The following is a 13,617-nucleotide window of genomic DNA, read 5'->3' on the forward strand; positions in this document are numbered from 1 at the left end:
AGTTATTGGACTCACGTTGTTTCAGTTTTAATGCTCACTGGACTACGCTTCTTCAGCTCTGGCTATCTTCAAAACAACCAACTGCAGAGGACTTACGTTATCTTGAATCTATGGAGTTTGAAAAGCTGAACAAGACCCACTGAAAACATCATTGTGTCAAAAATATACTCCTTTTAGAGCTCCTCTAGCTCTGAGGTACAGTCAAAAAATATCACAGTCAGATTTATCGACTGTGAAATAAATATCACAGTCATAGTACAGTCAAATTTACTGTCAAAAAATAAACATAAAAAATGTTATATCAACGTCAGCAAGTTTCCTTTCTTTGTTATAGCAGCTTTAATGTAGGGGTGACATTTTCAATGCTGAAACATTGATCATTCGACAATGGAATTCGAAGGGGGTACCTCTAAAGCCCCTAATCAATTTTTGTTCGTACGTTATTTTTCCGTCCTTATGAATTCTATCAGATTAAACGGAATTTGACAAACATCATCTGTTTGAAATCATCTGTTTAATCCAATAGGATTTTAAGAACGGCAAAATATCGTACGAACAAAAATCAATGTGTGTGAGCCTAAAACATTTTTTGACTTTGCAGCTCAATTGATACTAGTAAGGAGGTAAATATAGCAGAAGAGTGAATCTCTACCCCCTTTGGAGCCGCTGAGTCACGACAATTGTTGAAAATTGGAAATTTCACCTGCTACTTTAAAGCTGCTTTCAGGTGTGTGTGTGTGAGAATAAAAATCTGATCTCAGTTATGAAAGTTTTGAATGAAATAAAACTGATATTAAATCAAATGATGTAATAGGATATACAGAGTGAGTCATATGTATGGGAACCCTTCAATAAGTTGGAGAATGTTGTAGATATAATACTGTGTAACTTTCAGATTAACTTATTGGTCGAATACTCTACTTTTTGACATACAACTGAATTTCAACTCATCTTAAGGGGGTGACTTAGCGGTTATAACTAGAATATTTTAAATGTAAACATCCATTGTGTGGTACCTACATAATTTTTAAGGCCTTTTTAAAACAAGAAAGATTACATCAATGAAAATGTTATAAGATACTTGTATCCAAAATAGCGGCTGATTGAACTTTATCAATCATTTCTTTAAAACTTAAACTTCAATCAGCCGCCATTTTGGATAAAGATATCATGGAACATTTTTATTGATGTCATCTTTCTTGTTTTAAAAGGACCTTGAAAATGATGTACCACACAATAGGTGTTTACATTTAAAATATTCGAGTTACAACCCCTTATAAGGAGTTGAAATTCAGTTGTATGTCAAAAGGTACGTCAATTACAAGTACGTAAGTTACAAGAAGGTTGTACGTCAATTGGTCATTCGACCAATAACATATCCTAAAAACTCACTGTATTATATGTACAATAGTCTCCATCTTATTGAAAGGTTCTCATACATATTATGACTTACTCTGTATACTGTTTATGCGTATGCACTCTTAGGCCAATAAAAAAAAATTAGAAACATTCAAAGAGTCAATAACTTGTTTGGCCTATGTAGCCGGGAGACATTGCTGTGTCCGGCCTGCAAAAACTCAGCTTCAAATTGAGAATTCAAAATCCACTCATCATCTAATGCACAAGAAAACTTCTATTTTGAGATTGTAATACATTCGTGATTATAATAATTATAATACAATGTAGTGGGATGTTTTATTTACAGAATCCAATATAGATGGTTGTGTTTTAGTACAGTATGAGGCAAAAAGGAGCCAAATATAGAGAATTAGCAACCCTGTTCTCCCATCTTTCTTTACTGCCATTATAATGTGGACCTCACTAAAGTACCGCATATAAATTTATTAAAATTCGTTGTTGGAACAGTTTTGTGTTTTGCCTGTTTGTCCTTCCCCAATAATTTAATAAATTGTAAATAGTCCAGGCAATGAATGCTCAAAAAAGGGTATAGAGGGAAGTGTTTGGAAGACAATTTTTGACCCCACAGTTCTGTCAAGGGTAGTGAGGAGGTAAACATATCAAAAGTCCCCACCCCTACCATCTGTGCTAAAGGGGTGGGGGTGGTTTAAAGGTACCACTTTTTGGTTTCTCGCATAAAGCTCGTATGTATCTCGCATAAACTATGTATCTTAAGGATTTGACTGTCATATAACAAATTAGAAGGTTGGCAGCCTTGAACTGCTGTGTAAAATAGTCTTCAGATCGTGTTCGTGGAAAAATCGAAAATTCGAGTGACAAAGTTTTGTTCATGTCGTTTTTCTGAGCAGGTAAACTAATTCTAGATCGCAGTGTGTCCAGTGTACAGAGAATAACATTTTTTGGATAATTAGTAACAGAGTTCAGTCATTCAAAAGTGTACAAGTACCAGTTTTCTAGGTTAAATTGAACGATTTAAAGAAAGATACACTCGCACGTTGAAGTAAGGAAGATGGACTTTGATCAACTTGCATCAAACTTCAAAAACTAAATTTACCGCGCAGGCAATACAGGGAAATAATATGATAAAGCAACAATAATAATAGTCAAAAGCAGAGTACGAAGTTGGAAGAAGAAGAAAAAGAATCTGAACACCTGAACTGCCTGTCGGCTTCTTATCTACCGTGACCTAGGCTACAGAATTCTCTGATAAGTTCCATTAATCACCACAGCAACGATAAATCAGATTCTCCTTATAGGTGTCAGTATTGTAATCTTTGTTCGTTCATTCCATATCGTTTGTCATTTTCATTGTATTGTAGCTGTGAAATTAAATCAACCACACAATGAATAATATTGAGGAAAAAATAGACCAAATATTAGGGAAATTGGAGAAACTTGATGAGTTGGACAATAAAGTCGACACATTGAATAGTAACTTTCAAAAGGAATTAAATGAGATTAAAAAGGAAATTAACCACATGAAACAGAAAAATTTGAAAAATGTCATGCTTAACGAAGAAAAAGACAGAAAATTCAACTTGTTGCTTTTTGGAGTAAAAAATAAGGAATTTTTTGCTATGAATGAAGAAGTGATAAGAATTTTGCAATATGTGGTCCCTGATTTTAATGGAAATTATATTAGAGAATTATGGAGAACAAACAAAAATAAGGGAGGATCGCCTGTAATTGTAAAGTTGAATTCGATGGTAGTGAAAAACAATATATTGAGAGCAAAGAGAAAACTGCAAGAATCAGAAGAGCTCAAAAATGTTCAGATAAAGGAGGATTTCTCTCGTGAGAGCAGGGTAATCAGGAAGCAATTATTCCCGCACCTTGTAAAATTGAAAGCACAAGGTAGAAGAGTAACCATGATAGGGGAGAAGTTAAAGGTGGATGGGACGCTTCTATCCCTGGAAGAATTGGACAGACAAGAGTCTAACTCCGGAAAACGAGCGAGAAGTGAAGAGGCATCACCACGGCCACAAGGAGAAAGGAAAAATTCTCAGGATCGCCAGTCTAAAAAGAAGGGAAGGAAATTCAGAGGGAATAACAGCCTAGAGAGATTCCTCATAAAAAATGATGAAAAAAGCAAAGAGGAGGATCGTCTGAGCGAGCAATCACATGCAAATCACGACGGTAGTTCAAGATTAGATCAAACAGGCAGTCAGAATGAATAGGAAAAAATGGAAACTAGGCCGCCAACCAACAACACGGACAGGAAAATGGATTGTGATTCGGATGAAATTAGAAGCAGTTTTTCCCCAGGACGTTTGGTCACCGTGGGGAAGTACGACCAAAACCCCCCAGGATTAATTATAGGAACTCTAAATGTTCGCACTCTAAGAACAGAAGAAAGACTTTGTGAATTGGAAGAAGCACTAGGAGAAACAAGTATAGATGTTCTAGGAGTATCTGAAGTGAGAAGGAACTATGAAAAAATCTTACAAAGAAAGAGTGGATATATTTTCTACCATTTTGGAGAAACTCAAGGCCAAAAAGGAGTTGGATTTATAATCAAAGAAAAATTAAAATCAAGAATAATTGAATTTAAAGGCATAACAGAAAGACTCGCTGTTCTAAGAATAAGAATAGGTTGTTCTAAGATATTAAGCTTATATCAAGTTTACTCTCCGACTGCAGAAGCTGAGGAGGAAGAGCGTGAGGCGTTCTACGAGCAATCGTCAACAGCAATCAGACATGAAAAAAATAACTGGAAAAATGCAAAAATAATTCTAGGAGATTTCAACGCTCAGGTCGGTCTGCAGGAAGACAACGAAGCAAATGTAGTAGGCAAATATGGTTATGGCAGAAGGAATGGAGCAGGACAGTTGTTGGTCGATTTCTGTTTTCAGCAGGGCTTGAAGATAATCAATTCTTTTTTCAAAAAAAGAGCTGGGAAAAAGTGGACGTGGATTTCGCCCAATCAACAGACTAAGAACGAAATAGATTATGTGCTGACCGCTCAAAGAGGAATTATTAAGCGTTTTGAAGTGACAGGAAGAATTAATTTTGCAACTGATCACAGATTGATAATAATTGAGCTTTCACCAGATTGGTCAACAAGAAGACCTAGAATAGAGTGGAACAGGACTATGAGCAGAACACCAGTGATTAATAACAATGGTTTAAGAGAGCTGGAGCAAAAAATACAATTGATAAATTTCACTCATCACCAAACTAGTTTACAAGACAGTTATAATATATTGGAAAGTGCTATAAAAAACACTTTTGAGGTTTCACAAGGTAGCAGCTTGGGTAAATTATCACAAAGCACAAAAGAAATAATAAAAGCTCGTGAGGATATGAAGCATAAAAAACATAAAAATGCAAGAGAAAAGTTGGAATATAATTTATTATGCAAATTAGCAAGGTGCCATATTCGCAACGATTTACAGCAATATGAAAATAATATAATAAACCAAATTCTAGAAACTGAAGGCTCTACAAGGAAAATCAAGAAAAAACTTTCAAATGGTGTGGAATGGAATACGGGTTTGAAAGACAAAAGAGGCTGTATCGATAGGAAGAGAGAAGGCATCATTGAGAAAGCATCTATGTATTATGAGGAGTTATTCAAAAGTTCGAATGGTATAGATACATATACTACGGTCACAGCTGCACAAGAAGAATTACCCGATTTCCATGAACAAGAATTGTCTGATATTATAAAGGGATTGAAAAATAATAAGATGGCTGGAATAGATAATATTTCTAATGAGATGATAAAAGCTATCTCGGCAAACATTTTGAGAGCGCTTGTTGATTGTTTCAATAAAATACTTAAAGAGCAACTGGTTCCATACCAGTGGAAATTAGCAGATATAATTCTTCTATTCAAAAAAGGTGACATTTATAACATAAATAACTATCGCCCAATAAGTATTACATCATGCATTGGAAAGTTATTTATGAAAGCCATGTCAAATCGTATTCAGCCAATCCTTATAATTCATCAACCAAATGAGCAAGCTGGTTTCAGAAGAGGATTCTCAACAGTTGATAATTTACATATAATAAACCAATTGATCGAAAAGTGTTCTGAATATCGAATTAAGATTTATATGGCCTTTATAGATTATAAGAAAGCTTTTGACAGTTTGAATCATGGCTTTTTGTTCAAGTCTCTTCGTGAGCAGGGAGTGCCTGAAGTCTATTTGAACATTCTCAAGAATTATTATGAGAGTAGTGCTGCGAGAATTCGTCTTGAGAGAGCAGGAAGGTATTTCAAACTGAGTAGAGGAGTCAAGCAGGGCGATCCCTTATCACCGATTTTCTTCAATTCAGCTCTCCAGGAGGTGTTCAAACAGCTGGAATGGGAAAGAAGAGGTATCTCAATAAGAGGGGAGCACCTGAGCCACCTGAGATTTGCCGATGACGTGGTGTTGATAGGAAAGTCACTACAGGAACTGAAAAATATGATATTAGAGCTGGCAGAGGCAAGTAAGAAAGCTGGGCTTGAAATCAATCCTGAAAAGACCAACCTCATGACAAATGCGGCCCCAGGAATAATTGAGCTGGATGGAAAGGCTTTAAATTGGACGCAGGAAGTAGTCTATCTTGGTCAGTGTTTCTCATTCGATAAAAGAGAGGAAAAAGAGCTCAAACGAAGACGAACAGCTGCCTGGAACAAGTTCTGGTCGCTCAAATGCATCATGAAAAATAAAGAAGTCAGCTTATCATCCAAAACCAAAGTTCTTAGATCGTGTGTGTTCCCCACTCTTACGTACGGCGCACAAACCTGGGCCTGTAGAGCTAGCACTATAGACTCTATTCGTAAAACCCAACTGGCTATGGAAAGAAGCATTCTGAACATTCACCGTATGCAAAGAATTCGCACTTCAACCATCAAGAGCAAAATCAAGTTGGAAGACGTCATTGTAACTGTAAGAAGATTGAAGTGGAAATGGGCAGGACACGTTTCGCGACTACAAGACGGAAGATGGACGAAGAAAGTGACTGAATGGGAGCCATCGTGGAGGAAGAGGAACGTCGGCAGGCCAAGAGTGAGATGGAAGGATGACATCGTCGGAATAGCAGGAGTCAACTGGATGGAAGCAGCCAGAGATCGACAGAGATGGATCAACCTGGGGGAGGCCTACGCTCGGTGACGGGCTTAGTTTCCAAAACAAAGCATAAAAAAGACTATTGATTGTTTTAAATGAAATTGATTTCAAAAGTATTTTGAAGTACTTCAGTAATGTAACTTATGTGTGTTTTGGACAAAAATAAAGGCTTTATTTATTTATTTATTTATTATAACAAATTAAAGCTTACATAATGTCCTACAATATTCATCCTACAACTTTTTTTATAACTCCTCTAGTTTTCGAGATATCCGATCTTGAAGGTGTGACATTTTTGAAAAAAAACACTTTTGCCACCAATTTGTTTTCTATTTTTGCTCTTATAACTTTTTAAATATCTATGGGAAAAATCCATGCTGATCATGAGCTTATAGAGCATTCAATTCTCTTCAATTTGATGTGTAATTTCACACTTTTACGAATTTCTCCACTCCTTTTGCAGCAGCTTTAGTGTTGAGTGTGAAATCTCCATTTTTGCAACAATAGACCAATTGACAAATACATGCTCCGCAAGGTCTAATTAAACAATTGACAAACTAAAAACTTGAAAGGAATGTGGAAGGGACCAATGAGTCAGCATTCCTGAATTCTGAACTGGTTTGTCACTTCTTACTTCACAAGTCAGCTTCCGTTGGATGAGGAGCATTGATGTTATTTATAGACTAGATGGTAACCCGTGCTCTGTAAGGTCCAATTAAATCTCAAAAACTAAATCTTGACCTACTAAAATCTTGAAGAATTTGAAATAGGCCTACAACCATACGTGGTAAATTAAGAATCTATATCCAAAATTTCAAGTTAATCAGTCCAGTAGTTCAAACGTGAATAAAGAAGGGTACTGTACTTGATATTTTTATCTTATTTCAAATACTTTTCTTTTTTGCTTCAATTGAAACCAGCCAAACTGGACAGAACACAGCTTCTCAATCACTGTTGTCTCCAGTATGTATTGAGCTCTATGGGTACGTGCCACATGCTACATTCCAGCTCTACATTCCCTGTCAAAACGCTTCTCTTTACTCTTAACTAAAATAAACTCCTCACTCTAAAAACTCCTTTTTACTCTAAAGTAAAAAATTACTTTTGATTTGGAGGAATATGCGGCGCAGAGAAATTGAGGGAGATCAGCTAATTACAGTGATGGATAGAGTCATGGTTACAGTTGCTAATTTGTCGATTAGACTCAGTCGACTCAATGCTTTCAGAGAGGAAACTTAGTAACATAAGCGCTTGAATACTCTCTAGAAATTAGAGAAAGCTGGCCGGTTCAGAACGGCGACATCGCCGCCGTTGTATCCCTACCGCTGTATGCCTTCTCTGCTGATCATATCCCTCCCAAGTAAAAGTAATTTTGTACGGAGTATAGTTGGTAGTGTGCGCGCTTGATGAATCAGAGGTTGCGAGTTTGAGACCCATTAAACTCTTATTTTTTTGCTAGAAATGTTCAACTCTTATAAAGATAGGCCTACTGTTATAAGGGTACTCACCCTCCTTGTGTAGCACTGGAGATTGACAGGGTGAAGATGCTGTTAGTATATCCATCGCAGTTGCACGAATCAGTGTGTCTCCCTCCATTGCCTGATGCCCACACAAATATCGAACCTTTGCCTTTTCTGCCCTGCAAACATCAAAAAAATACGATCATCACTTCTACCATAGAGAAAATATAGCACAAGAAAATATCCCATGGTATAGGTTATGCTCATAATGAACATAAACTTCGTTCATGTTCCGAATTTCACGTCAATTTTTTGTCAACTCAACCCGACTAATGTCTCTTATACTATTTCTACTGTCTCTATTATTACTGTATATATACAGTATGTATAACTGAATCTTATCTAAAAACTTAAGTCTAAAAATCAAAGTAAAGTATAGATAAACAAACATAGGCTCTAATAACTAAGTAAGAAAATGGAGATGGCAATTCACAACTTGTATGCACGATCATAGAAAATCCTACTGCACAAAGGAATCTGCAATTTTTTTTCTGAACATTCCTCTTAGGCTCAACTCACACTTATGCGACTCAGGTCGACTCTAGTCGAGAGCATGTGTTTCCAAATGGTGACGTCGTGGAGGCTAGAATCGTCTGGTCTGAGAGACTCTAGTCTCTTCTTGTCGCAGCATGTGTTTTCAAATGGCAACACTCAGACCAGACTATTCTAGTCTCCGCGAGCTCACGACTGTGAGACTGAGTCGAGCGTCGACTCGACATGCTGGTCGAGCTTCGACTTGAGTTCCATAGTACCGTGCATTTTAAATGAAAGTGAGGTTATGTTTGATGAAAGTGATGTATTATCATTTTAGATAAGACAATAATAAGAATTAGATAAGATAATATAATATTTATAACGTATTATAAAATTTGTTCCATCATGCTAAGTAGTGACGAATTAGATGTCATATTTTTAGTAAAGTGAGATTGAAAAATGGAGTAGCATGGAACTTAAGTAGTGACAATGAGCATAAACGTCGTAAGGTCGGGTCCGTATCACAGAGACAAGTTCTCACAGAGACAAGTAGTGTTTTTGAACGATATTAGTGTCACAGAGACAAGTTTCATAGGAACAAGTAGTTTTATAAATGGCAGTCTCACAGGAACAAGTTCCCACAGAGACAAGTTGAGTCTCACAGAGACAAGGTGAGTCTCACAGAGACAAGGTGAGTCTCACAGAGACAAGGTCTGTTTCACTGGAACAAGTAGTGTCAGTGGAGCAAGAAGAGGGGTAGAGTCCCATTCGAACAAGTGTAGTGTCACAGAGACAAGGTCAGTCTCACAGGAACAAGGTTGGTGTGGTGTGTTGCCTACACATGAAGATGAAGGCATTCCATTTGCTCTAATGAATTGGATGTCATCTGTTTTTTGATATATATACATATATATTATGGTGACATGAATAGAATAGAGTGACTGCCTTTATTTTTCTTAGAAAGCGTCTGTTTTTTAATACATATACATATATATTATGGTGACATGAATAGAATAGAATGACTGTCTTTATTTTTCTTAGAAAGCGAAGTTAGGGCGCAGTCGACCCTCTCTTACACTCAACTCTCTATCAAGTATTATAACAATACGAAAAAAATAGATACAAATAATATAATTAAAAACAAACAATAGTTAAGTTATCTACTTATTTAAAATAATAACAAATTTTAAATTATTGAAAAGAAAGAGAAAAAAATGACATTGAAAATAATACATAACAATGCTGAATGATAGTATTTTCTGATACTTCATCACTTTAGTAAAAAATAAGATACTACAGAATACAATACAGTAGGCCTACATAGCAACTGAAGTGTTTGCTATACATTTCATTTCCTACTTATTATCACTATGTAAATCTCGAAGTGGATAAGTAAATTACATTATGATTTATTTAAATAGTAAAATAGAATCTTCCTTCAATCAACAAACAACTTCACAAACAACGCTCCTTCAATCCACGTGACATACATATATAAATATATAATTTACATATGTTAATAATGTGGTGACATCATTTGAAGCCAGCTTTAAACGTTTCTCCTATGGAGAAAAAATGATGAATTTAGTAGACTGTTTAGTGGATCCTAGACATTCAGATTCAAATCTATACATAACAATAAATTGATTCCCCTTTTCATCCAGGATATTTGTGGTTTCTTAAAATTTCGATTTATTGACCGAGCGAAATGAGTTCTAAGATTCAAGTCGACGGCTTTGCATTTCTCTTTATGTTTATATGTTCCGCAATTACGGCGAAACGCAGCAATAGATTACCATGAAATTTGACAGGTATATTTCTTTTTAAATTGTGCCTCGACGTATATACAAGGTTTTTTGAAAATTTTGCATTTTAAGGTTAATACAATAGGTGAAGTCTCCTTCGAACGCCAATATTACAGTAAAAATCAGAATAGAATCATCCATAATAATTCAGCTGTTGAGTGGATTTTTAATTGCATGCAATAACGCATGCAATTAATATATCAATGTAACTTAGTAAAAAATCAGCTGTCGTGTTGACTATTCATTGCATGCAATGACGCATGCAATTAATAACGGAAAGAAAACATAGTATTTTCTCTCGACCTTTATCTGCTTTCAACTCGGTCTGACCTGTTGCCAGTAAGTTGAAGGAGATTAGATTTTGATGTTAGCATATTTTTGATACACTAACCCCAACAGCCATTAGCCGTTTTCACACCGACATCTTGCCGACACAACATACAAACAGGATTTACTCTTATGGACAGTATGAGACGAGGCTGTGTTTTATAACTGCGCGAGGTCTACTGTTCATAGAACTACTAGTCCCGGATTAAAATGTTGTTTTACCAAAATCATCAAATATTTAATAATTCAATACAATGATACATGTACAAATGTGAAGCTGACTTGCACCGAGGTAGAATCAATTTAATCTTAAATAATTTGAAATATATTTCAAGTTGTTAGGCTTCATTAATTCATTGAACACCTATTTTATCATTATGTGTTATCAGAACCTATTAGAAATATGTAGATTGCCTTTAATGAATAAATTGAGTTTCATGTAAATGTATTATTTCTACCAAACTCCAAAATAACTATTTCAATGTGACTTTTAATTGTTCAGTCAATATAAAATAATTTTGATTCTGCAGTAACTTATACATAAGTGATATCAATGTAAGAAAGAACAGATTATATACTTCTAGATGAATGTAACAATATTGGAAAGATGTTATCCAACGGTATTTGAATACACCCCTGACTGTTACTGTATGGGAGTACCACCAGTAATTTATAAGTTTTCAATTCGTCAAAAGAGTGGTTATAGATAAAATAGTGTACTCAACGGTTATAATCTTCTCCTATCTATATTTTTTCTTCTTATTATTGTTCATCTTCTTCCTCTTCTTCCTTATTCTTCTGTCTCCTTTTTCTATTATCTTCTTCTTCTTCTCGCTTGTTCTTCTTCTCCTCCTGTCATCTTCTTCTTCTTCTTCTTCTTCTTCTTCTCTTCTTCTTCTTCTTCTTCTTTTTCTTCTTCCTCTAGCTTTGTCCGGCAAGGACTGATTTGTTTTTGTATTATGGAGTCCCTTTTGTATAAGGTACCAAGAACAATAACAGAGATATTTCCAGGGCTCTAGAGAATAATAATACTAATCCCCTCTGTCCTTTTGCTAAGTTGAAACGTGTAGCAACGTGAGTTGAAATGTATAAGTTGACCTAAATTTTTGAAGGCTGATCTTCGAATTGATAAAATTATAGAAACATGATCACAAGCAAATCCCTAAGAATATAATGGAGATGGAGACTATTCCTTTTAACAGAATCATGTTTCCTCATCATTATCACCATCCTCAAATTATACGAGTCGATCCATCCGGCGTATTCACGCATGATGTGTGCAGAAAATCTCACTCACACTGACTGTACAACTGTGAGATTAACTATTCTAAGTCAAGGACTCTAATTTAAATTGAAAGTTTTATATAATCTAATTGAAAGTTCAATATAAAATGTATTGATAATTGTTCATTCAGTTTCATGCATGAATATGAATAGATCATGGATGTAAATCATTTCATGTGATTGAAACGTAGTTCCCTCAGCCAATGCTTCAGCACCTTTTTTTTAGTATGGTACCCACAAAATGTCCCAGTAATGTTATGATTAAAGAGTAGTTTCCACCGGAGACAGGAGGATATACAAATCTCCTGTAATATCTGGGAACATGGATATATCCCCCCCAAAATATTTGTTTGTACTTGAGTAAAAATCATGAAAATCATAGGTTTGAAGACTATAACTTTGAAACTATTTTTTGAAACAATTGAATGACTAATAAAATTATATTTCCATTCTATTTGTTATATGAACTGAAATATCATAGGCCTATGATATATTATTTTCTATGAAAAAATGAATAATAATAAGCCCACTGAACATGAAGGAACTTCATTATTAGGATGTAGATTTTCTAGTAGAAATTGCTTGAAATCATACCAAATTGAGGGTATTTTTCTAAAATTTTCCGGGGGAGGCCCCTCGGACCCCTTCTCGTGAGAGGTGAAGAATTTTCTTGTTGTTTGAAGGTATTTTCATTTTCACTCTCTTATGTTATAATATTTTAAAAATCAGTAGAAAAACATTTCAAATATATGACTTTATGGGTAATGAAATTGTTCAGAATTCAAAGACGAACCCCAATTTGACACTGGTTTTTGATAAAATCGAAACAATAGCAAGTTAATAGCTTAATCCCGAACTTAAACCTGCCTCCTAGCAGGTCTAAGTTGGAGTCTAAAATCATCATTTTTGCTCCCGAGATTATCACATTTTAGCCTGATCCCGATCTCAGCAATCCACCGAGATTATCTTTTAAACCCGAGTTGATCTACGCTTGAACTCAGCAATCCACCGAGATTAATTTTTAGCCTAGACTGGAACTCAGCAAACCGATTTTTAGACTGCAGGTTTTTCCCTGCGATAATTGCCGGTCGGCCAACTTTTGCGCTCGAGCGTGGTTAATCACGAACTCAGCAAACCGATCTTTGATCTGCGGCGCAAAACCCGGTTTTTAGCCGAGCGCAAGAGATAATCCCGATCTCAGCAATCGCCCCTAAGACTCTCTGTTGTGAGGCCGGGTGATATAATTATTCTCGAGTGACGTTTTCATGTGAAAATTTAGATTTTTCTCCCCTCACAGGTTTTTACCTTGAGCATTATTGTTCTAAAAAAATTGTGTATCATCTTGTTTTTATATGTATGTAAATAATGTGTGTGTATGTTGAACAATAAAAAATTTGAATAATCAAGATTGATATCCAGTTCTTCAAACTGAAAATAGATGCAGACGTGGATAACAAACAAATTAAACATACAGTACTCCTCATATATGCAATTTCACATACCCGAGACGTCAGTCTGCAGATTGTTGTTATGGAATGCAGAAAACTTCTTTCACCAACCTTAGACAATAAATGCTGTTTCAAAAGATTGAAAAGATAGCATGCCGCTTCCAAAATCTATGGATATGGCTTATGTACTATATATATATATATATATATATATATATATATATATATATGTGTGTGTGTGTGTGTGTGTGTGTGTGTGTGTGTGTGTGAGTGTAGC

The 13,617-nt window shown here is 35.4% G+C and overlaps 1 protein-coding gene across 1 annotated transcript in view; it reads right to left on the reverse strand.

Annotated features, from left to right (window-relative positions):
* Positions 1-7,865: 7,865 nt before the first annotated feature.
* Positions 7,866-13,617, reverse strand: part of LOC111060125 (furin-like protease 2) — an 84,566-nt gene continuing 78,814 nt past the window's right edge. Inside the window, exon 8 of the mRNA XM_039435412.1 lies at positions 7,866-8,121. Coding sequence (XP_039291346.1) covers positions 7,987-8,121 — 135 coding nt within the window. The 3' untranslated portion in view covers positions 7,866-7,986. The remainder of the gene's footprint in view (positions 8,122-13,617) is intronic.

Source organism: Nilaparvata lugens, chromosome 9 (genome assembly GCF_014356525.2).
Source record: "Nilaparvata lugens isolate BPH chromosome 9, ASM1435652v1, whole genome shotgun sequence".
Classification (NCBI taxonomy): domain Eukaryota; kingdom Metazoa; phylum Arthropoda; class Insecta; order Hemiptera; family Delphacidae; genus Nilaparvata; species Nilaparvata lugens.